Source organism: Rhincodon typus, chromosome 30 (assembly GCF_021869965.1).
Source record: "Rhincodon typus isolate 14 chromosome 30, sRhiTyp1.1, whole genome shotgun sequence".
NCBI lineage: Eukaryota > Metazoa > Chordata > Chondrichthyes > Orectolobiformes > Rhincodontidae > Rhincodon > Rhincodon typus.
In genome coordinates, this window is record NC_063361.1 from 3,751,298 (window position 1) to 3,779,098 (window position 27,801).

General features: G+C 42.8%; 1 protein-coding gene across 3 annotated transcripts; it reads left to right on the plus strand.

The window, feature by feature from the left end:
- The first annotated feature begins 898 nt into the window (after positions 1 to 898).
- Positions 899 to 26,662, plus strand: LOC109924387 (transmembrane ascorbate-dependent reductase CYB561). Of its 3 annotated transcripts, none has more exons than XM_048614721.1 (7): positions 899 to 916; positions 1,161 to 1,275; positions 13,049 to 13,288; positions 18,162 to 18,260; positions 19,057 to 19,160; positions 21,113 to 21,270; positions 23,815 to 26,662. In XM_048614721.1, exons 3-7 carry the CDS (start codon positions 13,081 to 13,083, stop codon positions 24,011 to 24,013), a joined length of 768 nt encoding a protein of 255 aa, XP_048470678.1. In that variant the 5' UTR covers positions 899 to 916; positions 1,161 to 1,275; positions 13,049 to 13,080; the 3' UTR covers positions 24,014 to 26,662. The 3 variants fall into 3 exon arrangements, with proteins under 3 accessions (XP_048470678.1, XP_048470677.1, XP_048470679.1); XM_048614720.1 differs by lacking the exon at positions 899 to 916 and having other exon boundaries at positions 923 to 1,275; positions 23,815 to 24,019; positions 26,236 to 26,662; XM_048614722.1 differs by lacking the exon at positions 899 to 916 and adding an exon at positions 966 to 983.
- The last annotated feature ends 1,139 nt before the right edge of the window (positions 26,663 to 27,801 follow it).

Here is a 27,801-nt window from a genome sequence, read left to right on the forward strand (position 1 = left end):
AATAAATTCTAATCTTAAATTTGATTTCTCCCTGATGTCAGCATGTTTTGATGACGTGCTGTTTTGATAATGTCCTTCCCATGATGTTTTCCCACTTTCTGGCAGTCTTGCTGACTTTTCTATGTTCTTGGCAAGTGAGTACAGATGGATGCTGTGTCGTGTGACTTGGACAAACTGCCAAATAAGGCAAGTGGCAATCCAGTTTAATAATGTAAAGTCTTTTGATCACTTGGCAATATTCAAGCAGGCCCAGGCTTTTCACTCTTTCCTGTCAAGGATTTTGTACTTTAAGCAATGTAAACAAGTCAATGGATCTTATTGACACTTCTGGAATTTCAAATGGCTTTTCTTATATGTATCTAAGAAAGTCTTCTCTTGTCCCCATGGACGAGGTTCAGTCTGAATGACCCTCAGAGTCCATTTTGAACACAGTCCAAGGTTAGAAACTCTGACTTTTAGAACAGTTTTCTAAATGTTTGTAATATTCTGAAAGCATGGACATAACAAGAAATTTAACCCTGTTCCTCTTCATGGATGCCTTCTGACCTGCTGAGTATTTCCAAGATTTTCAGTTCTCTAACAAAAACAGAAGTTGCTGGAAAAGCTCAGCAGGTCTGGCAGCATCTGCGAAGAAAAAATCAGAGTTAACGTTTCGGGTCCGGTGAGCCTTCCTCAGAACTTTTCAGTTCTCTCTCTGCTTTCCTTCAACGTGGATCTGAAGGCAACGTGGAGGCAGAGTTAACGTGTGTCGTGTTCTACTACATTAGTTAAACACACACAATGGTAAAAAGAGACCAACTTGTTTCAATAAAGATTAAAAAATTCAACCCTGAAAAGGTATGACGCAGAGCTCCTCACTGCAATCAACAGACGCACAAACAGCTAACAGCATTAGTCAGCCTTCTACATCACCATGGTAACTAGCTAGGCCCTGAGGCAGTGCCTTGCGAGCTGGTATGCTTCCTTGCTCAGTACATGGGCAGGTCAGACACCACTGCATTACACTGCGTTTGACAGTACAGTGTCTTCCTGATTCACAAGGGAACGCAGACAGGAGCTACCTCTTTACTGTGACTCAGAAGATCATGGCAGACATTTGATCCCACGTTACTGAATTCATTGGGCTAATAATCCCCTCAGCTTCTTCTTCTTCTTCATAGGGGCAACGACCCAGTGGATTCTTTATCCAACCCCTTTGGTGAGGTCTAGGTGTGCCACTCTGTGACAGGGGGCCAGTGGACAGCTAGAGGTGAAAACTGAACTCTGAATCACCAGGTAAGCCTTTAAGAGTTGAAATCCATACTGTCAAAGTGTTGCTGTCAAAGCTTGTACCTTTCACAGGCACTGAGGAACATGCATGTTTTGTGGGACTTCTCAGAGCATTGCACTAAGAAATACGGGCCATTAAAATCTATTGTAAGGGCATCAGGCAGAGTTTATGGATATATAGGGACAGAACAGTCACCTTAAAGTTGTGAATTGTGCAGCAAACAACAGACTCTGGTGTTTGCAATTTGCTCTGTCTTTGTTAGCTCTGTTTACTTTCTTTCCTGAATGCAAAACATTTGAGGAGTGTATATTGAACTGAAGGCTCAAAGGTCTCCACGGCACAGCCTGCACTTCGCAGTGTACACAAAGCAAGATTATCAAGTGCTGACAGCTTCAAGCTCATGGGCAGGCTGTTGGTGCAGTCTCAAATTTGTTATGCAAAGGTCCTGAGATATTGGTCTGTATGGGTCTCCGTGATAAGCACAGAATGCTGTACAGTTTGCTCTCTCAGTGAACATCCATCCAATTACTGAGATCAGAGAGCTCTTCTGGACTGACAAGCACAAAGCAAAATAACTTCTGGAAACTTAAAACATTTCCAAAAATCTTTGAATCTTACAGCAGAGAAGGAGGCTATTCATCCCATCATTCTGGGTCTTGCATCTCAACTCTTTTCCTGCAATTACTGTTCCTCCAGCATTGATTCAATTAGATCATAGAATAGATCATAGAATCCCTACAGTGTGGGAGCAGCCATTCGACCCATTGAGTCCATGCCGACCCTCTGAACAGCATCCCACCCAGACCCACCCAGACCCACCCCCCTACCCTAGCCCTTTGCCCTGCACTTCCCATGGCTCATGCACCTAGCCTGCAGATCCCCACACACTATGGGCTATTTAACATGGCTGATCCACCCAACCTGCACATCTTTGGACTGTGGGAGGGAGCTGGAGCACCCGGAGGAAACCCACACAGACACAGGAGAGTGTGCAAACTCCAGACAGGTAATCACATGAGGGGCTGAATGGCTTTCTGCAACCACAAGTTTGTACGTTCTTACCACTAGTACCAATTCTCTTACTGTTCAATCTGCTTCCATTACCTTTTTAGACAGCGCATTCTAGATATTGTTCATCACCCTCATATGATGTATTATGACACACCCAGGGCAAGTGGGACCCGGCTTTCTGTCTCAGAAATGGGGACACTACCATGACAGCCTTTATCAAATTCTCGATCATTAAAACTCATTGTGTAAAACACTTCTCCTCACCTTCCCCTCATGGCTCTTTTGTTAATTATACACTTTTAAGAATGTGTTTTTTTTTGTAGTGTTATAAAGTGCATGCCAAGAGCATAATTTGACAACATGTCCCTGGGCATCAGTGAGCTCTATCTGCCCTGATCTATATTGTCACTACCTAATGCTACAAAATTGTTTGTGAAATTGCATTTATCAGAGCTTGTTTCCAATCTTCTCAGTGTGATAGATTAAACAGACACCTGGGGAATACAAGAGAGACAGGAGAGAGGTATAGTAGCTGTGCCTCTCCAAGAGTACATGAGGGAAGGCAGGGTCGCTCCAGAGAAACAGGGATCTCTGTCAGAATCTGGGTTGGATTCCTTATTTCCAAGGTTTCTGTCTTACATCTTCTCAAGAGTTTTATGGCAAGACATCTGAGGCAGGAGCCTTCAAGGAAACAGTTAGTGCCAGTGTCGGAGTGCTCCAGACGCTAGGTAAAAGTCCAGCAAAAGTTTTGACTTCTTGGAAAATTCCCACAGACTTGAGCAAGGCAGTGTGAGGGCCAAGTCTTTGCTTGCAGTATTTGAAGTGGTGTGCAATTAGCCTTTAAATCTGGCACCAGACAGCGGAATTCTGGAAGGTTCTGGCAGCAGTGAGCAGTTCTTCAACTGCATAGCAAAGTCACCCAAGGGCCTGGACGTGCAATTAATGAGGTGAATAAAATCACTCAGTTCACACCAAACAGAAGGAGTGAACCTTACCCAACAAAGCACTCTAACAGAAGTTTGCCCTATGTGATCACAGTTCCACAATTGTAGCATTGAATAAAGAACTTCCTCCTGAATTCCACTTTGGAGTGACTTTCTGCGGTTTGTAGCCCCACACATTTTGGTTTGTTCCACAGACAGGATATTCCCTTTCAGCCTACATCTCAGTTCAACATCATCTTGGTAAATTCTCACCCAACTTGCAACAATTTGTTCAGGTTCCCAAATGCAATTAGGAAGATTCTTGGAGATTTGGTCATGTGATGTCCGGATTAATTTGCCAGTCACATTTCCAGCCAAAATTTAACTACTCTGGGGAGTGCCTGAATTAATGGCTATTTGCATAACATATAGAACAAATACATTGATGTTTTTGCCTGTTGGGGAGGGATTATACCTGCTTCTTTTACAAAGTGTAAACCAAGCTACCAATTCTATACTCCAGTTCTGTGCCACTAGTTTAGATACATCGATGGAACTCCATTGCTGGGAGATGGTAAGTTTCTTGAATATCACCTGGCTGTCTGGTAAGAGTTTATACCTGTGGGAAAAATTCAAGAAAATTAATCCCTCCCCACCCCCACCATGTGAGCCTAGTGTAAACACCGATGAAACAAGCCATTAGAATATAGACATAATAAGAGAAAGACCTGGGTATTAAATATTCTCTTTTACACTTCCTTCCATACTTTATTGATAGTTCAATGGACAAAATGCAATCTCCTAAAGAATAATTATTCAAATTATAACAGCTTACAGAATGAAAATCATCAGTTTTACCCACAATGATTGAATAAGTGAGTTTCTATATGGCTAGAAAGTAGCTTTGTAAAATGGAGATAACAGGACATGAAGAGCGTTTTATCTCCAGAGGCTGCAAATGACATTGACCTTGTCAGAGACTCTTGGATGGGCTGATATTGGAGGGACAAGTGAATTGGATCTCACGAGAATAGGAGAGGCACAGGAATTAAAGGAGCTGGAAGTGGGGGGGGGGGGGGGGGTGACACAATATTTAATTTTGATGCAGATAGGGAGGCGTAGTCAATGATTAGGCATGTAGAGTTAGTGCTGTTGGAGTTTGAGGTGAGTGTTAGGAAGGTGTTGCAGATAAAGTGAGAAGGATAGAGCATGAGCCTTGGTAAGGTGTGGGTACGGTTGCAGAGATGGACAGAGAGAAGGTAGTAGCCCTTACCCTGGGCTAGTGGAGAAGGTCATTGATCTTTTTAGTACGGGGCTGGGCCATCCTCCAAATGGCAACCTACAACCAGGCTGCCATCGACTGATATGACGGCTTCCACTGCCTCCCTTGGGAAGAGAAACACTGCCACTGCATCGCCCATCCAGCAAAGACCTCCACGTCCCTGCCACAAAGCAAGGGAGCCGAAAGTAAAGGTCAGGAATGGTGCAGAGCAGCTCCAGACAGGCAGTGCTTGTTTGGCTGCACAGTGGTCTTTAAAAGATGAGGTTGTGAGCAAGGGATGCTAATGAATTGTGGGATATAAGCTGAGCGGCAAGTCATTCTGGGAAAGACACATGACTAGGTGGGACTGGAATCGGATGTGACAGTTGCCAATGGGTAGGGTTCATAGTCATTGAGTCATGCAGCACAGAAATAGAACCTTCAGTCCAACTCGTCCATGCTGACCAAGTTTCCCAAACTAAATCAGTCCTATTTGTCCGCGCTTGGCCCATATACTCTAAGATCCTATGGATTTCTCAGTAATTCCCCTAGAGGTTAGTGACACTATGTGTCACCAAATCTCATTCAAAATTCACAAGGGTTATGTTTGTTCATTTTTGATGACCTGGACTTCAATGTGCCCCAAATACCACTGCTCATGTTCTGGTGGTCCATCTTTTCTTCTTGTGACTATGCTCCCTGGATTTTTGGAAACTGCATCCCAGTATTCACTTATAGGCAGAGATCCAGCTTAATGAGACAAATCTGGTAAGATGCCACGTGTGAATTTTCTAGGCCTTGCACTGGAACTCAGACTTAGTGAAAATATCATAAGAGTCAGCCTATGGTTTCCATTAGAATTCTTGACCATATTATCTCACAGGGGCATGCTTCCCTTGACCTATTGCTCTTAAATAAGTCACTTCTGATCATTCAGCACACATATCTAAGCAGGCACTCCTCACCTAATGCTGGGAGTTTGTTGTGTGAGGGTGTTAGGAAAATAGGGAAAGGAAATACTCCTTTGCTCTTTCTGACTTTTTCACCCTGTGAGAATTAGTTCTTGCTGTAAGCTGCATGAAGAAGCTAGCTTTTTGATGAGTATCTGGTAAGTGATTAAGGTCTATTCTAGTCATAAGTTTTAAAACTGTTCAGGAGGTTAACAGTACTCGTAAGGTTAATAAAATGGAGAGAATGGAAAAATACACATAAATGTACCAAATAATTAAGTAGTTCATTAAAACACATGAAGGGTGCAGGTGCAATTGCCCATTATGAGAGTTTCTGGATGCCCGTATGATCCAGGGCAAACATATTTGGAGTAACTGTTTGCAAAACAAGAAGCTTTGACTCAGAGCTGGAGGCTGAATCACAAACACTGAGAAAAAATCATGGGGGGGATATTGGCCAAAGAAAGAAGGCAGTCGCTTCCCTTAGGATAGGGATTTGGTGACTGGTCAGGGAAATGTAGGTATGACAGTGAGTGAGGTGGGTAAAGGAAACCAGGGGACAAGAAAGCAGGAGCCTCAGACTTTACAATAGAGTTGAGGTTCTTTTAGCTTGTTCGAATGAGTGAGGTCTGCATGATTGCTGAGCGAAGTGATCATAGCACCATGGTCCAGGAAGGTATTCAAATGGGTGTGTAAAAATAATGTAGTGTTGGATGGAGACAGGGCTCAGTTGGCTGGATGGCTGGATGGCTGGTTTGTTAAGCGGTGTGGCGCCAACAGTGTGGATAAGGGTGGCACGGTGGCTCAGTGGTTAACACTGTTGCCTCACAGCTTCAGGGACCCTGGTTTGATTCCACCCTCAGGTGACTGCCTGTGTGAAGTTTGCCTGTATCTGTGTGGGTTTCATCCAGATGCTCTAGTTTCCTCCCATGCTCCAAAGATGTGCAGGGTAGGTGGATTGGCCATACTAAATTGTCCATAATGTCCAGGGATGTGCAGGCTAGATGGATTAGCCATGGGAGATGTGGGGTTACAGAGATAGGGTAGAAGGGTGGTTTTGGGTGGGAGCTCTTTAGATGGTTGGTGTAGACTCGATGGGGCAAATGGCCTGCTTTCACAGTGTAGGGACTCTATGATTGACACTATTTGCTGCAGCAAAAACTCTGAGTACAGACGGCAATGTTGTCTGCCCTGTGTCAGGGATCTGACACCTGCTCGGGGCTGGAGAGGAACACACAATAGGAGGAGACAGACCCAGTTGTCATGGTTCATGCAGGTGCCAACTATATAGGCAGGACTGAAAACGAGACTCTACATCATCTGCGGAGCCAGGCACCAAATCAAGAAGCAGAACCTCAAATTTAATAATCTCTGAATTATGACTAAGTCACATGCAAATTTGCAGAGGGCAAAAAAGATCAGAGAAATGAATATATGACTCAATGATTGATGGAAGAGAAATCTGTTGATGAGGCTCTGACACCAGTAGTGGAGAAAGTTGGCTCAGACCCCATTAGAATCATCTCCACCTGAACCATCCCAGGAACAACTGTTTTAATGAGCCCTATAACTGGGGAAATATGAAAGGGTTTAAACTAAATCGTGGGGGCCCAGGATCAAGTTTGGGAAGTTGTGATAAATCAAAGAATAGAGACAAGTCAAGAGAGGAAGCTATTTTTATGGGAAATGATGAGCAGGCCATGACAGGAAGGGATAGACGATAGAGATTTCAGAGTAGATGAAATGAAAAGGTTGGACTTTACAAGTCATTCAACATGAAACAAATGAACCACTAGCCCAAATAAAAATACGTGTAATCTAATGGCTGCAGGATAACATGAATTGGGACCTGAATATTGGACAGTGCATGACATTTAGAAAGAAGGAAAGCAGAAAATATGGCGGGTGGCTCAGTGACTTAATGGTGGTATTAGCTCAATAGAGAGGGATGACCTAAGCTCAGAAACCCTAAATGTAGAAGTGATTTTAAAGGCAAGAAGTCCCTTGTGAGTGTGATGTACAGGCCCCTTAACAGTAACCACATGATAGGATGGTCTTCACCATGACTACATTGGGACCTGTATCTTGACAAATCACATAATTAGGACTATAAAGAGAGATTTAAACAGTTGAGGAATTGACAGGGGTGGCGGTGGGATGGTTTCATGAAAGATGTAATCTGGAAGGTTAATGAGAAAGAGAAAACACCAGTGCAGGGTAATGATTTGGACAATGATAACCAGAGTGTGTGAGGGAGCGTACAAATATAACAACATGCCAACAGATAATGTCAAAGTAGACAAAAAATGGTTTAAGAAAAACAGAATTAAAAGCTGGATACTCTTAACAAGATGAATGAATCATTATCACAAATAGAGGTAAAGTAGAGGGATGATGTAATAGCAATTCCGGAGACATGACTGTATTGTGACCAAGGTTGAGATCTAAATATTCAAGGGTATAGAAACATAGAAGATAGGAGCAGCAGGAGACCATTCGGCCCTTTAAGCTTGCTCTGCCATTCATCATGATCATGGCTGATCATCCAACTCAATAGCCTAATCCTGCTTTCTCCCCATAACCTTTGATCCCATTCGCCTCAAGAACATATCTAGTCACCTCTTGAATAGATTCAATGTTTTGACATCAACTACTTCCTGTGGTAATTAATTCCACAGGCTGATCACTCTTTGGGTGAAGAAATGTCCCCTCATCTCCGTCCTAAATCATCTACCCCAAGTCCTCATATTGTGACCCCTGGTTCTGGACACACCCACCATCAGGAACATCGTCCCTGCATCTACCCTGTCCAGTCCTGTTAGAATGTTATAAGGCTCAATGAGATCGCCCCTCATTCTCTAGTGAAAACAATCCCAACCTAGTCAATCACTCCTCAAACGTTAGACCCGCCATCCCTGGCATCAGCCTGGTAAGCCTTTGCTACACTTCCTCGAGAGCAAGAGCTTCCTTCCTCAGAAAAGGAGTCCAAAATAGCACACAATGTTCTAGGTGTGGTCTCACCAAGGCCCTGTACAACTGCAATAACACATCCCTGCTCCTGTACTCAAAACCTCTCGCAATGAAGGCCAACATACCATTTGCCTTCTTTACCGCCTGCTGCACCTGCTTGCTTACCTTCAGCGACTGATGCACAAGGACACCCAGGTCCCGCTGCACACTCCCCTCTCCCAATTTACAGCAGAAGAACAGGAGGAAGGGAAAAGAACGCTCCATGTAGTCATTCGAGTAATACAAGTCAACAGCACAGAAAAAGGCCCTTCGACCCCTCGAATTTTGAATCTGTGTCAACCAAAAACAATGACTTAACTTTTCCAATCCCATTTTCCAGCACTTGGACCATAGCTTTACATGCCTTGACATTGCCAGTGTGCATCTAAATACTTTTAAATGTAATGAGGGTTCCTGTCCATATCATACTTACAGGCAGTGAGTTCCAGATTCCCAATCACCCACTGAGTGAAAACGTTTATCCACACGTCTCTAAATCTTCTGCCCCTTTCCTTAAATGACCCCCGGTCATTTATCCCTGATTTTTTTATATCTCAGTCATGTCCCTCCTCAATCTCTTCTGCTCTAAGGAAAACAGCCCCAATCTTTCCCATCTGTCTTCATAACTGAAAGTCTCCAGCCCAGACAATGTCCTGGAAAATCTCCTCTGCTCTCTTTCCAGCTCTATCACACCCCTTCTATAATGTGGTTTGCAGAGCTGCACACAACACACTAGCCACGGTCTAACCAATGTTTTATACAGTTCCAGAATAAACGCCCTGCTCTTAAAACTCTATGCCTTGGCTAATAAAGGCAAGTATCCCATTTGCCTTCTTAACCACTAGCTCTGTTTGTATAGGATTAGATCAGTAAAGAAGAAATTATCTTGTATGCAACTATCAAGATGGAGATTCAGTTTTGATGGCATAAGAGAAATGATGTATAGAAGTCATTGTTGGGAGAAATTTATTGTCTCCCTAAGCAGCTAAAGAATAGGACAGAGTGTACATCTGGAATTATTCAGGGTTAGCAAGAAAGGTACTGAAGTAGTTGTGGGTGACTAAAATCTTCATATCAATTGAACAAACCAACTTGTCAGTGGTAGCATCAGGTACAAATTCATAGTGTGTATTCAGGAGTTTCTTCAAACAGTACATTCTAGACTGTGCCAGGAACTATGTTATTTTAGTCCTGGTTGCATGTAATGAGATGGGACCATTTAATGGACACACAGTAAAAATTCTCTATGCAAAAGTAATCATGATATGTTGAATTACGTATTCACTTTGAGATTGTATTATGTGGATCCATAACTAGTGTCTTAAACCTAAAGAAAGGCAATTAATTGACTGAAAGAATAGGTTAAAAGATAAGACAATGAAGATGTAGGGTAGACATTTAAGGAAATATTTCGTAACTCTCAACAAAGATATTTTCCATTGAGGAAGATACAAGTTAATGCTGATAGCAAATTGAACAAAAAGATATAAAATTCTGTGAAAATTAGTGGCAGAAGATTGAGAAAATTCTAGAAGCCAGCAAAAAGAAAAGAGAAATTGGAATACAGGAAAAAACTTACAAGAAGTATTAAAAAGCAAACAGCAATATTTCCACAAGTATATAAAAAGAAAATGTATTTTTAAAATGAACAATGGCCCATGAGAGGATGAGACTGAGGAATTAATAATAGAAAACAAAAAATATTCAAATGTATATTTTCTATCCATTTCTACAATAGAAAACACAAAAAGCATTGAAAGAGACATAAGTCAAGAGGCAAAAGGGATGGGGTTTATAACTGAAAACTATCACTATCACTTGAGAAATCATACCCGGAAAATTAATGTGACTAAAGGCTAACAAATCCCCTGGATCTGCATCATTGGCTCTTTAAGGAAATCGCTCCCAAGATAGTAGATACATTGGTTATAATCTTCCAAAATTATCTAGATTCTGGGAAATGTCCCAATGGATTGGAAAACCATAAATATAAGACCTCAGTTCAAGAAAGCAGGGAGACAGAAAGCAGGAAACTTTAAGCCAGTTAGCCTAATATCTATTATTGATAAAATGCTAAAATCCATTATTAAAGAAGTAGTAGCAGACCATTTAGAAAATCATAATATAATCAGGCAGAGTCAATATGGTTTTGTGAATGGGAACTTGATGAAAAATGATTAGAGCTCTTTAAGGATGTAACAAAAAGATGGGTAAAGGGGAACTGGTAGATGTGGAGACCAAAATAGAAATTGCTGGAAAAGCTGAACCAGTCCAGCAACATCTGTGGAGAGAAATCAGAGTTAATGTTTCGGGTTGAGTGACCCTGGTAGATGTTGTTTATTTGGATTTCCAAAAGTAATTTGATAAGATGCTTTATACAAGATTACTAGATAAAGAAGGAGCATGGTGTTGGGGTGATGTAATTAGCATTACTGGTGGATGGATTAACTAACAGGAAAGATATTTAGGACTGATGTGTCATTCTCAGGTTGGCAAACTACACAGAAATCACAGCTGAAGCCTTAACTGTTTAAAATCTACAACAATGGTTTGGATGAAGAGACCAATGACATTATAGCCAGACTTACTGACAATACGAAGATAATTAGAAAACCAAGTTGTGAGGAGGATACAAAGGCTGATGTTTGTGGGCAAAAATTTGGTAGATGGAATTTGGCAGATAGAATACAATGCAAGAACATTTGACAGGAAGAACAGAAAAACAGTATTATTTAAGCAGAGGGAGCAGAATGTTGTGGGACAAAGGGATCTGGATGTCCTTATACATAAATCACCAAATGTCATTGCACAAGTACAGCAAGTAACCAAGAAAGTAAATAGAGTGCTGGCCTTTATTGCAAAGGGGATGGAGTGAAAAGTAGAGAGGTGTTGCTACAAATGCAGAGAGCATTGGTAAAGTCACGTGTGGAACACGAAACACTGATGATGTTACCCAGCAGGGTAATGCGGAACAATGAAACAGCTCGGCGAGCCAACCAACCACAACATCCACAACCCGAGCTACAAATCGACTCTAAAAATCTTATGTGGAAAAATGAACCAGCATGGCGAGCCAACCAACCACAACATCATAATTAGTTTCAATCTCCTTACTTAAGAAGAGATAGTATTGCATTGAAAGTAATTCAGAGAAGGATCATTTGGTTGATTTCTGGAATAACAAGTTACTTTATCAGGAAAGGTTGAGTAGGTTGGGCCTGTACTCATTGGAGGGGTGATCTTACTGAAACATATATAATCCTGAGGAGACTTGACAGGGTGAATGCTGAGAGGACATTTTCTCGTGTGGGGAAATCTAGAACCACAAGGCACAGTTTCAAAATAATGAGCCTCCCATTTAAGACAGAGATGGGGAAAAATTCTTTCTCTCAGAGGGTTATTAGTTTATGGAATTCTCCTTGCCAGAGAGCGGTGGAGGCTGGATCTTTAAATATATTTCGCTGGTTCAGACAAGGTTGTTTTGTTTGACAAGGGAGTCAAGAATTATGGGGGCACATGCAGGAAAGTGAAGTTAAGGTCACAACCAGACCAGCCAGTTCTGAAGAAGTGTCATACTGGACTCGAAATGTTAATTGTTTCTCTCTCCACAGATACTGCCAGACCTGCTGAGTTTCTCCAACATTCCATCTGTTTGTTTTAGCTTTGATCTAATTAATTGGTAGGGTAGGTTTGAGGGGCTAACTGACCCGCTGCAGCTCAGACTTTTCATTTCCCTTAGAGAAGATGGTAGTGTGCCGTTGACATTCATATGGTGTTGGTACACTCAATTTTGACGGCAGCCGTGAAGGAACGGTGATATAATTCCAAGTCAGGATTGTGAATGGCTTTTTAAAAAATTCATATACAGGATGACGGTGTCACTGGCTAGGCCAGCATTTATTGCCAATCCTTAATTGCCCAGAGGGCAGTTAAAAGATAACCACATTGTTGTGGTCTGGAGTCATATGTAGGCCAGACGGGTTTCTCCCCGACAAGTGATTCATGGTCACCATTAGATTCTTAATTCCAGATTTGTTTTTATTGAATTCAAATTCCACCATCTGCAGTGGTGGGATTTGAACCCCAGTCCCCAGAGCATTATATGGGTCTCTGGATTATCAGTCTACTAGGCCATTGCCTCCCCATTGCTGGGAGTGGAACTTGCAGGTGATCGTGTTCCCACACATCTGCTGCCTTTGTTCTTGTAGATGGAAGTGGTCGTGGGTTTGGAAGGTGCTGTCAAAGGAACCTTGGTGAGTTGCTACAGCACAGCTTATAGACAGTACACAATACTGTCTCTACATTGGTAATGAAGAAAGAATAAATGTTGGAGGTGGTGGATGGGATGTCAATCAAGCTGGCTGCTTTAGCATGAATGATGTTTCCTGGGTGCAATTGGATATGCTCTCATCCAGGCAAGTGGATAGTAGTCCATTGCACTATGACTTGTGCTCAGTATCTATCCTCAATAGCAAATCATGGCAAACATTTCCTTTTTTGATGTTGTGTGCAGCCCTTAAGGGTTGCGGTTCTGGCAATGAGGACTCAGGCCTGTACACTTTAGAGAAACCCTTGAGCTATTCTAGGGTTGCTACTTGAAAACCTGATCTTTTTTCCTCTACAGGTCCTGTGGACTGAGGAAGCCTACATTCTGCAATGGAAAGCAATCCCTTGGAAGAACATAGGCCTGGCCTACTGCCCTGGTTTATTGCCACTACTCAGATCCTTGGCCTGGCTGCTGTGGTCATGACTGGTGTTTGGATGGGTCACTACGAAGGGGGGTTTGCATGGAATGGAGGCTCGCTGCAGTTCAATGTGCACCCTCTCTGTATGGTGGTCGGAATGATCTTCCTCTACGGAGATTGTGAGTACTAGAGATACTCTCCATCTTTTTCTTTAGTTTGAAGAATTACACTTTGTTAAATAGACGATTGTGCCGCTGGTAAACAAAAATGCCCTTCGCCTCCAAGTCCTGGTGACACCAGTTTGTGTCTAACTCAGAGTCTGCATCGCAAGTTATCACTTATTGATTAAATATGAATAATATGGCAAGAAATTAAGCTCCATTCTTTTTATTTAACCATCTCCCAATACCAATTAAAGCTGAGTGTGAGTACACAATGCAGGTAGACTGAGAATGAAGAATAATGACAGGCTGGAGCCACTAAATGTTGGGATCACAAAAACAAGCAGAAACCTTGTGAGATCTTGATTCCAATACCATCTAGGTGCTAGGCTCTGGAAGTGCACCCCAGATATCTGTATACACCTCTCTATCCTCCTGTAAGATACTCCTTAAAACCTAAAGCTTTGACTATGGTCATCTGTCCTAATGTCATTTTGTGAATGTAATGTGAGAATATACTTTGAATGTTTTAATAGATTAAATACACTGTATAAATACAAGCTATTGTCTTTGCTGTAAAATAGGAAAGTTGTGAGTTACAAGCATAACAGCACCTGTTATACCCTGTTAATGAAACTGTGGGAAGAATGTCCTTAAGTAACCTGGCCAGTATGTACGGTTGTTCACTCATAGACAACAACCATTTGGTCAGATAATAGCCAGGGTCATTGTCATTATTCCAATTTAAAGAGACATGCATCCAATCTCTGCAAAGACACCCAGGAATAGGCCCAAGCAGTTTATAGTGGCTCTCATGTGAAGGATTCATTAATGTATCCCAGAGCTGACAATGTGCCTCAAGGCTGTTGTTTTTAATGAAATTTCCAGGCACAATGAGAATGGCAAATGTGCTCCTAAATAGATAAACTGCTGACTGTGAATCAAACAGAGATCTTTGGAATAGAAAATCAGATCAGCTTGTGCCCTTGAGCTTGTTGAATTCAATTTCAAACTCTTAGACTACGGAAGGAGAAAAATATTGTGATGTACAATTAATATAATTGTGCTTTCTCAATTCCACCCTCAGGGTAATTTAAATCAAATCATCCCTGACTGTAGCACTTATTTGATGGTTTTTGACCATTTCTCCTTGAGGGGCCCTGTTTAGTTTCTATAATCCATTCCATGGAGTCCAGCAAAAGTTGAAATCAACACCAGGATGTATCCATGTATAGAAATATCCAAACCAATGACAATACCTTACCCTGAAACTACAAGTCTCGAAATTTGATAATTCCTCAAGCAAAGGAAGCTCATCAGGGCTGGAGAGTTTCCGTTAAGAAGAAAGATTTGATAGACTGGGGTCGTTTTCTGAAGGCTGAGCAGGCTCCTGGTTGAGGTCTACAAAATTATGAGTGGCATAGACATATGCAGATGCATTTCCCATTGGTAGAGAGATCAATAACCAGAAGCCATAGATTTAAGTTAAGGGGCAGGAGGTTTAGAGGGGATTTAAGAGAATTATTTCACTCAGAAGGTGGTGCATATCTGGAAGTTACAGCCTGGAAGGGTGGTAGAGGCAGCAACAATTAGAGTGTTTAAGAGCTATTTAGATGAATACTTGAAATGCCACAGCATAGGAGGCTATGGGCCAAGTACTGGAAAATGGGATTAGATAAGATAGGTATTTGGTGACTGGCACAGACATGATGGGCCAAAGTACCTCTTTCCCTGCTGTACAACTTTATGACCAAGCCAATCTCCTCTTCAGTTCATCACAGCTAGCTGCCTCACAGCATGATTCCAAGAATACAGACAAATATGGTGTGACACAACAGTCTACCACAAGCCCCGGTTCCTGGGATCTTCCCACCAGGAGCCTCAGTCATTGACCTTTGACTCCTGCCAGAAAAGCCAGGGCCCAGGAGGAAGCTCCCTCTCTCTACTTTGAAGGTCAGTGCCATGTCAGAACGCTGGAATACAAACCAAATCAATAAATACAGAGGCTAATGAGAAGTTGTCCCTTATCTAAATTTAAAAATAAGGAAGTTAGGCATCAGTTGTATCAAACCTTGGGCAGACCCCATCTGGGATACACATCGCTATGGCCACCATAACATTGACATTGGATGGGTGCAGCATGGAGTAACAAAATGATGCAGAGTTCAATGTGTAAATTTAAGGGGATAAGAGGCAAAGATTTTCTGAAGAAGAGTCCCGACTCGAAACATCAGCTTTCCTGCTCCTCTGATGCTGCCTGGCCTGCTGTGTTCATCAAGCTCTACACCTTGTTATCTCAGATTCTCCAGCATCGTCAGTTCTTACTATCTCAAAGATTAGGTTTTTATGTCCTCACTCACAACTGGTTAAAAATGCTGAGGTTAATTAACGCTTTCAAGACTGAAACTGCGAGAATCTTGTTGAATAAGAGAAATATGGATGAATGAAAAATAATTACAGGTCATTAATGATCACTAATGATTGCTAATGATCTAATTGAATGGCACAGCAGCTAAAGCTGTGGTATGACCTCCCCCTGTTCCTATCTCTTGATCTACATACACATTGTGGGTACCCAAATTTTACAGGGTACCCACAAGATGTGATTGTCACTGACTAGACCAGCATTTATTGTTTATCCATAATTGGCCTGGAGAAGATGGTGATGAGCCAGCTCTTTGAACCCTGCAGTCTGTGTGGTGTAGGTATACCCACAATGCTGTTGGGTAGGGAGCTCCAGGATTTTCGTCAATCAACAGTGAAGGATTGTTGTTATATTTCTAAGTCAGGATTAGTGAGCGGCTTGTAGAGGAACTTGCAGCTGGTGGTGTTCCCATATATCTGCTGCCCTTGTCCTTTTAAGGATTAGAGTTCATGGGCTTGGAAGATGCTGTCTAACGAGCCTTGTGAGTTGCTGCAGTGCATCTTGCAGATAGTACACACTGCTGTGACTGAGCGTTGGTGGTCGGAGAAGTGGATGTTGCAGATGTGGTGCCAATCAACTGGGCTGCTTTGTCCTGAATGGTGTCAAGTTTCTTGAGTGTTCTTGAGTGCACGCACTCAGGCATGAAGAGAGTATTGCATTACACTCCTGACTTGTGTCTTGTAGATGGTGGACAGGCTTTAGGGAGTCAGGAGGTGAGTTACTCGCTACAGTATTCCTAGCCTCTGAGCTGCTCTTGTAGCTACTACTTATATAGCTAGTCCAGTTCAGTTTCTGCTTAATGGAAATTCCCAGTTGGAGAGGGGATAAAGATGTCTTGAGAATGAAAACAATTTTTGGGAAGCATCAGCAAGTTGTCAACATAATTATTCATTTGGAGAGCTGGTGCAGACATTATAGGTAAATGGCCTCCTCTTATACTATAACATTCTGTGATTCTAGTCCTCTTTATGAATAGATCTCTTTATAGGCTTCCTATCTCCTTTTGGGTTCTAGGTGGTCATTGTTTCTATCAGCTAAAATGCCCCTTTGAACATTTCTCTTGACCAGATATAAAGATATTGAAAATTTTGTGGAGAGGGCTGGGGGGAGATGACTGTTGGCTGATGGTAAACATCTTCCTTTCTACTTTCTGGTTGGTATAGAATGTCACTGGTATGGATGTGGTGACCAGCCAATGGCTGGATGATGGGGAGAAAATCATGTGGTGAATCCTCCAGGAACGGATACAATCCCAGTTGACAACACTATTGCAAGGCAGAGTGGGGTGAGGTGTGTTTGAAGGAAGAGGAGTGAGTTTGGGAGAAAAAGAGGATTGTAAGCCTAAAGTTACAGAGAAAATAAATTTTACACAAGAATTTTCCCCAATCCCACTTCAATTATAATACAGGAGGGATTCTGGAACTCACCAAAGTCATAGAGTCATACAGCCTGGAAGCACGACCTTTGGCTCAACTTATCCATGCAAACCAGGTTTGCTAAACTGAATTAGTTCCTTTTGGCCCATATCCATCTAATTCTTACCTATTCATGTACCTGTCCAGATGCCTTTAAATGTTGTAACAGAGCTTCTGTTTTGGCCAAGCTTGGGTTCCAACATGTTCAGAGGGAGTGGATCATTATGAGGGGCAGGGGTTAGACAGTAAAGTGAACTGAGGCCACAACCCAATCAACTACAAAGACATTGAGTAGTGCAGCGTGTCATAGGCCTGAATGGCCTGCTCCTGTTCATAAGGGTTAAATGCCAGAGGTAAAAATGCAGGTTGACAGAATGTTATTGTATACTTCTCTAGTGTAGTTTATTTCTCCAAGAACGCTCTAAATGTGCTTGCCCTATTTATACATCTCATTCGCATTCAATTAACCCACCTAATATCTAGACAACACCCATTCTCTAGTTCCATCAGGTCTCAGGCATTCTCCCAGAGCCTACTAGATACTAACAGTAACTCCTAAGTTCCTATATGTCCAAAGATGTGCAGACTAGATGGCTTGGCTTATCCACAGTGTCCAGAGATGCGTAGGTTGTTGGATTAGCCATGGAAAATGCAGGGTTACAGGGATAGGGTAGCGTGGGGAGTGGATGGGTATGGAGTCAATGGGCCGAATGACCTAATTCCACACCGTAGTGATGCTATGATTCTTTGATATCCGTACGTTGAATGGAATAAAAGAGGCTATATTCAGAGTTACTGTTTAACTGGTATTACTTTACGAGATCAGCCTGTATGTTCAAGTGTATTTTTAAATTCGTCAAAAGTCACATTTTAAATGAAAAGCAGGAGAGTCTGGGAGACAGTTTCTCCCTTGTTAAAGCTGTAATGTCTTGGTCATTAACTAAATCCTGTGTTTTACTCCTTCTCTGAGAGACCGAGTTAAACATCACCACTAGGGCCTGCAAATTCACCTCCTGACAGCTACTGATAACCAAATGCATTTCTCCTGCAGCAATCCTGGTGTACAGAGTGTTCAAACATGAGAACAAAACTACAGTGAAGATTCTACATGCAGTCCTCCACCTGATTGGATTGTTAGCTACCATTGTTGGTAAGTCTGGTATAGCACTGGATAGTGGCACCCAGGGTGCAGCGGGAATATAGTGTCAGCCTGTGAGGGGACCCTATCAAGGGAGGAAGATTACAGGGAAGCCAAATGGAATGGAAATTGGAAGAGATGTGAGAGTCAAGAGAGCCACCAGTGAGAGAGAATGCAAGAGAGAGAGATAGATGAGGGGTAGACCATGGTGGCTCAGTATTTAGTGCTGTTACCCCACAGTGCTAGGGACCTGGGTTCAATTCCACCCCCGGGTGACTGTCTGAATGGAATTTGCATGTTCTTCTTGTGTCTGTGTTGGTTCCCTGCCACAGTCCAAAGATGTGCAGGTTAGGTGGATTGGCCAGGCTAAATTGCCCATAGTGTGCAGGGATGTGCAGGCTAGGTGGGTTAGCCATGGGAAATGTAGGGTTAGAGGGCAGGGGAGTGGATCTGGGTGGGATGTCCTTCAGAGGGCTGGTGTGGACTTGATGGGCCGAATGATCTGCTTCTATACTGTAGGGATTCTCTGAGAGGTGAGTGACTGATAAAAGAAGGTGCAAGATATTTGTTCAATATGAGTGGTGAAAGGACCTAAATCAAAACTCTTTGAGCTGTGTTGTTCAGGACCCAGACAAACTTTGGGTTTTACTGGAATTAGCAGGTAATGACCAACTCTGTGAGGACAATGCTGACAGTATGAGAGGGTTGCACCTCCCTAGCATTTTTGCATGATCGGTGGCTGGGAATGATCAACAATCTGAGTTTGAAATGTATGGATTCTGATTGTGGAATTATTTTCAACTCCTAGGTTTGGTTGCGGTGTTTCAATTCCATTCGGCCCAGAATATACCCAACATGTACAGCCTACACAGCTGGTGTGGACTCATAACCATCATTCTCTTCTGTGTACAGGTTAGTGTCCATCACTGGGCCAGGCCAGCCCTAGACTCCACCACTTTCTGGGGGGGGGGGGGCACCCAAGGGCAGTGTCAATTTGCCCTGAAACATACCCTTCCTATCCCTAGAAAGCTTATGAGATTAGGGGTAAACTGGACATTTCTAAACTGCACTTTTGTTAGGCCAGGATATTAAAGGATGTGGAACCATAGTGATTTAATGGAGTTAAGACACAGAATAGTCACAGAAAACAACTTGATAGCAGAACAGGTCTGAGGGGTTGAATGGCCTACGTCTGGTGTGCTGACTGAAATCTCTTCATCAGAAATACACAAACTGCCTGGGATTCCAGAAATAAAAAGTAGAAGGGCTGGAAAAACTCAGCCAGTCCAATAATGCCTTGAGAGAAATATGGCTCAACCTTACCAGAAATTGTCTAAGTGTCATTTTTGGTGAGTTTCCTTGAACAATTCTCTCTGTTGACCCTAGTCACAACATCTTCCCAAACCCATCTCATCTCCCAGAGTATTATGATTCAATGGTACCCAGTTCATATTCTTTGACTCTCCACAGGTAAGAATGCTGGCCATTGCCGGCATCACCTGGGATTCCTGAGACTGGCACCATCTTTAAAGCCCAACCATGCACCTGATCAAGTGCTAGCAGCCCAATACTGCCCTGCACAACCACTGTCAATATCCCCATACAGGTCAGCCAGAGGGGAATAGACATCCAGCTATGTTGACCTGCAGGATGGATGGGAGGGTGTACACAGTTACTGTCCATGAGCATTCTTTGAGATGCTGCTGATTAGTGTACGGCTAGAGGAGCAAGCAAGAGTCAGGAGGTCACTATTCTGACTCTCATGTTGGGAGGTTGCCATACTGTTTCTATCTTTGGAGTGTACAGTGGCTCAGTGGTTAGCACTGCTGCCTCACAGTGCCAGGTTCAACCCCACCCTCGGGGGACTGTCTGTGTGGAGTTTGCACAATCTCCCCGTGTCTGTGTGGATTTCCTCCAGGTGCTCAGGTTTCCTCCCACAGTCTAAAGATGCACAGGTTAGGTGGATTGGCCATGCTAAATTGCCCAAAGTGTCCAGGGATGTGCAGGCTAGATGGGTTAGCCAATGGAAAATGCAAGATTACAGGGATAAGGTGGGGGGTGTGGGTCTGGGTCGGATGCTTTTCGGAAGGTTGGTGTGGATTTGATGGGCTGAATGGCCTGCTTGCTTCCACACTGGAGAGTTCTGACCTGGAGAGTGGATGAACGGGAAATTGTATATCGATTATGCGAGATGACGTTGTAATGAGGATGTTAATACACACAAATAGAGCTCACACCAGCAAGAATCTCAATTTGCCACTTAACATTTGATTGGATAATGAGACTTTCTGTTCTTAATGTTGGGACCCTGCTGTTCTCATGTAATTTTCCCAATTTTCTCATCATGTCCAAATTGTTCAGTGGCTAGGAAGATTCGGTCATAAACAAATAGTAACCGTTCACTTAAAATGATATACAAGGTAAAGACATGGCTCACTGAAGGGAGTACAGTGTAGTGCACTAAAGGCTGGGTTTCACAGACATGTTGTCAGAAGGGTTTTATAGATACAGGGGAATCTCGGACGGGGGTTTCAGAAACGGGAAAACACACAAATAGGGCTAGAGAAGCTAATTATTCATGAAAGTACAATATATGAAACTAATGAGGAATTATATTAGTGTTTTAAAGGATTATATGAGTGTTTCAAAGTAGCATCTAATGGTAGCTGAAATATCTAATAGCTGAAATATGAAGGAATCAGGTGGATGAGACAGACTGAATTTCAGGGAGTGGGAGGGGTTGGCGAAATATCTCACGTGCTTGGTTGACTTTTCTTTCAATGTTATTTGTACAATGCCTATCATGCACTGTGTCAGTATTGGCTTAAAGGTTAAAGTGTCTTTTTTTGACTCTCCTTTTGCAGTGGGTAATAGGACTTGTATTCTTCCTGTTTCCCGGCGTGGCCTATTCTCTCCGAGCCTCATACCGGCCTCTACATGTCTACTTTGGGCTTGCACTGTTTATTCTGGCTATCGGGACTTGCTTGCTCGGGATCACAGAGAAGCTGCTCTTCTCCATCAGGTGAGGATGGCTGGGTCATTGGAGGGACAAGAGGATGTTTGTGAAGTCCTCAAACAGGATTTAGTGCTTACATTGCAGACACAGCATCCCAGTGCTGCAGAAGGTCATCTGTTGGATCCCTAGCTTGTGCCAAACCGGCTAATCTCAGTGCCACAGTTGGCCTCTATACCATAGAGCCTGGGCAAGAGGGGTGAGGGGTAGTTAGACTAGCCAGAATTGCCTAATTTCCAGTGGCATCCTGCTGCTGAGCTCATGCAGATAGATGTTGGATGAGACCACCACAGGATTAACTCCTTCCCTACCTTGGCCAAGGTCTTCTGAACATGTGCAGGTAGAGGTTACCTGGGGCTTATTAGCTGGAGGAGATTGGTCACTGCCAATTAGAACATGGAACAAGAGTCCCTTGCATCTGTCCCACCAGCTAATGAGATTATGGTGGGTCTGTGACCTAACTCCTATTTCCTTGACACATTCCGATAACAAATAGCAATCAATTGGAGATTTAACATGAATAATGGATGTAGCATCTATTGCCATTTGCAGAAGAGAATTCTGCACTTCTATCACCTTCAATGTTTCCCAATTTCCCTACAATAATGTCTGGCACTGATTTGTGACTGTGCACCAACGTGATTCCTCAGTCAATGGAGATAGTTTTTATTTGTCTACCGTGTCTGTTTCCCCTAATATTGTGAAAACATTGATTATGGTCCAGTCCAACCAGGACTTGGTACAGATGAAGTGCAACCTCCAACTCCTTGCTTTGAATTGCCGAGATATAAAGGACAGCATCCATTCAGTTTTTTTATGTGCCTTTTATGTGCATCTCATGTACCTGTTCATACCATTATCATGATCTGTAGGGTGTTTATTCTAGGGAGGTGGTGGTATAGTTGCCTAGTAATCCAGAGGCCCACGTTAATGTTCTGGAAACATGAGTTCAAATCCCATTAGGATTTACCAGGACTTCAATTCAGTGAACAGATCTAGAACGTAAATCTAGTCTCAAATGATGGGGAAGAAACATCTGGTTCATTGACATCATTTAGGGAAGGACATTTTCCATTCTTACTTGCTCTGGCCTACATGTAACTCTAGACCCACAGCAATGTGTTGGATTCTAAACTGTCCTCTAAGAAAGGCCAAGCAAGCCACTTGTTTTGGGGGTAATTAGGGATAAGCTACAAGTGTTGGCCTTTCCAGCAATGCCCACACCCTATGAAAGAGTAAAATGAGAAAAATAAATGCCCCCTCTCTAAGTCTATTTGTTCCTGACTATTTCTAACTTTTTACCATTTAGAAAGTGCTCTGTGCTACTTCTTTGTGGTAGACAGTCTCACAGAGAAATAAATTGTCGCAGTTTTGCCCGAAAGTCTTAATCCATAAATATCTCTTTATTGGGCTTCCATTTGCCTAATGCTTCCTATGTTATCATCAATTAACTTGTGATGTGGCTTTCCATTCCATCGTCTAAGTCATGAATAAATGGTAAGTGGTATTTCAGATCGTTGTGGAATACCACTTGTAACACTCACAATTGGAGCATTATCCATTACCCCTACTCTCTTCTGTCAATATTTCAGCCAATTTCTTACAAGGTCAATAATTTGTTTTAAATTCCATGAGCTTCAACTTTCGATGACAGTTTATTTCTCCTGAGGGACTTTATCACGCGCTTTCTGGATATCCATATATTTTTCCTCCCATTTGTTCATGGGTTGTGAGACAAGACCAGCATTATGAACCCCTTCTTAATAGCCCTTGAGAAGGTGGCTATCAGTTTCCTTCCTGAACTGCTGCAGTCCACATCAATGCAGGTATACCTACAGTGCTTTTCAGGAGGAGTTTCCAGGACTATGAATGCATCAAGGAATGTATATTTCCAAGTTGACATAGTGTGTGACCTAGAGGGGAATGCACAGATGATGGTGTCCCCATACGTCCTTCGAGGTGGTAGCGATCATGGGTTTGGCAGGTGTTGGTGAAGGAACCTTGGTGAGTTGCTGCAGATGTTGTAGATGGTACACACTGTGCTGCCACTGTGTGTCAGCGGTGGATGAAGTGCAAACAAATGAACTGCTTTGTCCTGGATGGTGTCAAGCTTCTCATGTGTTTTAGGAGCTGTGTTCTTCCAGGAAAATAGAGAATGTTGGGTCAAACTCTTGACTTGTGCATTGTAGATGATGAACCACATTTGAGGAGTTAGTTATGTGTCCCAGAATTCCAAGCCTCTGACTTGGTCCTGTAGCCACTGTATTGATTTGACTGGTTCAGTTCCATTTCCGGCCCATGCTAACTCCAGGTTGTTGACAGTGGGGGATGGTAGCACCACTGAATGTCAAGGGGAGGTGGGTGGATTCTCTCTTGCTGGCAATGTTCATTGCCTGTCATTAGTCTGGGCGGTGCATTAAGCGGAAGTGTGGGAGTCATTGGAGGCAGGAGGTCATGTAATAGATACTTCCAGGAACATGATAAACTGATGTTGACAACCCCACTGACGTTCAGTGTATGGGATTTTGATTGAACCAATCCTTTCCCTTGCAGTGACACCTACTCAAACTTTGCAGCAGCGGGAGTCCTGGCGAACGTGTTGGGCCTGGTGTTGGTTGGCTTTGGGTTAACAGTTGGTTATGTCGTGACACGCAGTGAATGGAAACGGGTAACAAGTCCAGAGGAGGAAGCTCTCTCCATGCATTTCAAAACTTTGACGGAGAGGGACAGCCCTGACTCACCACAAGGATGATAAATGGTTAGATCAAGTGCATACTAATAGCAACCTGGTAATGCTACATGAGTGAGTGACTGTAAATAGCACGTGGCTTGTTGATATCTCACTCTGTCTCTTTTTCATTAATAAAACCCATGATGATTTTCTTCTCTGATAATGCTAAATTGTCTCAACACCTCAGTGAACTGTATTTGGGGGGAGGGTGAATCAGCAGTTGTCACATTGCAGAAAAGTAAGAATTAAAAACTGGCTGAATTAAAGGATAACAGTTAAAATTTTACCTCAGTGAGATGCAAATACCAGACTGTTAAGTTGACCTTGTGTGGAATGAGCTTGCATAGCCTCAGCCCAGTTCCCATTGGACCATTGAACCATGGTAACCCTAGAGAGGCTGAAAGGCAAGTGTAGGAACCTTGATCAATATCCTCCTGAGGCATCAAGGGCGTCTGTTGAGATTGACGCTATGGCATGGGATAAGATTGGTGTAATGTGAGATTTACTCAGCCAGTCCTGGCCTACTTCTTGTTAGCACAAGGTTCTCTAGCACCATCACCCCTTTACTTCACCAGTACCAAATCAAATCTTACGTCAAAGTTTAGGCTAGACTATGAAGAGTTTTGAAATAAATCAGTAGGATTTATTATTAGTCCTTTTTCATTCTTCACCAGCTGTCATATATAGGATCCCTGTGTAGAGAGAGATTGTTATATATAACATAAGCATAAACACTTCAGAGTGTTGTCACCTCCACACTCGAGGGAGTAGAAATCTGTAGAAGTTGCCCTTAATTGAGTGTAAAATGGATACAATTCACATCAATTTAGCAGCAAGATGTCCTGTACTCAAGTTAAGGAGACATTCCTATCTATCTTTTCTTTATTTCACATCCCCAATAACTTTATAAAGCTATTCATAGGAAGTTAAGAAAAAGCCTTTCTCACAAAATAATTCCTTTGATTTATTCCTGGGTTATTCCCAGAATTATCCTGGGGATTAAACTTTCATTCCTGGAGATCAGGACAACAACCTAGTACCCAGTTTTTTGAGAAATCTTGGAAAATGTATTTCTTTCCCATCATTTCTGTTCACCACCTTGCACCAGCCATCCTCCAGGGTGAGGGAAGGAGATCCAGCCTTGGCTCTAACCATAAGGTAGAGTGGAGCGATCCAGTATACACCTCTGATTGTCCTGGTCCACAGTCTCACACTAGGGGGACAGTATAAGCTAGTGACCAGGGGGAGAATGGAGTATAGGCATGGGCCAGGAAACCTCACTGCTTGAGTATGATACCTGCAGCTCAAATCAGGCTCTGCTGTTTGTGCTTAAGTTGGGAGGGGGGTGCTTTGTTAATTTTTGCCTGAACACAGGTCTCAGAATTGTTAGATAGGCTTACAGTAGAGAGAGTCTTACAGTAGAGGGAGTCTTACTGTGTATCTAACCCCATGATGTGCCTGTCCTGAGACTGTTTGTTAGGGACAGTGTCAAGGGAGCTTTACTTTTAGTGAACTTTCAGTTTAAAAGAGTAAAGAAAGCTTCACTCTATATCTAACCCTCTGCTGTCTCTGTCCTGGAAGTATTTGATGGGGACAGTGTAGAGAGAGCTTTACTCTGTAACTAACCTTCTGCTGTCCCTGTCCTGGGAGTATTTGAATGGGACAGTGTAGAGAGAGCTTTACTCTGTATCTAATCCTGTGCTGTCCCTGTCGTGGGTGTGTTTGATGGGAACAGTGTAGAGGGAGCTTTACTCTGTATCTAACCCTGTGCTGTCCCTGTCGTGGGTGTGTTTGATGGGAACAGTGTAGAGGGAACTTTACTCTGTATCTAACCCATTGCTGTCCCTGTCCTGGGAGTGTTTGATGAATGAGCGTGCTGAAAACATTACTTACTGCTCGTGAAAGCACAATATTTGGTTCCTGTCATAAACAACAAGTAGGATTAGGACAGTGGCTAATTGAAGTTTTGATATGGTAGAGGTGAGAGGGTAATATTGTCCAGGCAGGATATCTACCAGCAAATGCGATAGGGTAATCACTGGGTCAGTTAGCATCTGTGGGGAGAACAGATAAATTAATGTTTAAAGAATAGATCCACCATAGGATCTGGTTGCAAAGTGTTCATTCCTGGATCCTGAAATCATCTGGCCTCCCCAGGGGGATGTTTCCTGACCTGCTGGGAATTTCTTGCATTTCCTGAGCTTTGATTTTGATTCACACTGACTGTTTTTAATCACTTCTAGAAAACCCTGGGATATTTTCACGTGACTCCAGAACCAGGGCTTTGTGAGCGGATATTACAGTGACAATGGCAAGCTTACTTCAACAGCATAGCATTGCCTCTCTGACCAGTGTTATGTACTAGTGAGCCCACTCACAGAATCCTACATTTAGGCCTCAGCGAGTATTGCAAACTGAACGATACCTCATGAAGTTTGTTCATTATGTTATTGAATGTCAGCTATTCCAATTAGGTCAAAGCCAAGGTGATATTGACAGATTACGCTGAAACAGAAGGAGATGAAGAGAGAAATCAGCATACAACCATCTGTTTGTTTAATTGTGAATGATTTCAGTTGGAATGTGTGTCTGTTGGTTAAATATTTGTTTGTATGCTTTGTTCTGTGTTATATTGTAAGATTATTAAATAAATGTTGCATCCAAAATTGATTCCGTGTGCTGCATGGTCCTAATCTGTAGGTTTGGTTGATTTAGAGATAGTAGGAACTGCAGATGCTGGAGAATCTGAGATAACAAGGTGTAGAGCTGGATGAGCACAGCAGGCCAAGCAGCATCAGAGGAGCAGGAAGGCTGACGTTTCGGGCCTAGACCCTTCTTCAGAAATCTTTATGAAGAAGGGTCTAGGCCCGAAATGCCGGTTTGGTTGATTTGTTTGTTCAGCTATTCCCGCAGAATCATAGAATCCCTACAGTGTGGAAGCAGGCCACTCAGTCCATCAAGTCCACACCGACCCTCCAAAAAGCATCCCACCCAGACCCACCAGATAACCCTGCATTTCCCATGGCCAATCCTCCTAACCTGCACTTCTTTGGACTATGAGAGGAAACCGGAGCACCCGAAGGAAACCCGCACAGACACAGGGAGAATGTGCAAACTCCACACAGACAGTCACCCAAGGCTGGGATCAAACACAGGTCCCTGACACTGTGAGGCATCAGGGCTAACCACGGAGCCACCGTGCCATCCATCCCTCTGTCCTTCTATTTCTCCTGGCAACCAAAGCTTAAATACCTGGGGTCAGATTACTGCTGACTATGGTTAAACCCTAATAGAAATTCTCTACTAATCCCCGATGGTAGCAATCCACAGTCCCAAGCTAACGCTCTGGGGACGTCAGTTCAGATCCCACCTCGGTAACTGAGGAATTTAAATGCAATAAATCAATCTGGAATATAGAGCTAGTCTCAGTGATAATGACAATAAAAAACAACTTCAATTGTTGTGACAACCCCATTGGTTCACTAATGAAGGAAATCTGCTGTCTTTTACATTAGACCCTAGAACCACAGTCAATGTAGATGACTCCTAATTGCCCTTTGTAAAGGCAAAGTTCAAGGGCATTAATGGAAGGGCGAAAAATGCCAGCGATACCGATATTGTGTGAAAGAATGATGACAATAAATAACACGTTAACTTTAGGGGGTCAGAAGAGAAGAGCTTTACGTTTCAAAAACTGAAAAGAAATGTTACAAAGGAAGAAATGAGGGGTGTTCTGAGGAAAGGTCACCAGACGCGAACGTTAACTCTGACTTCTCTTCACAGATGCTACCTGACCTGCTGAATTCTTC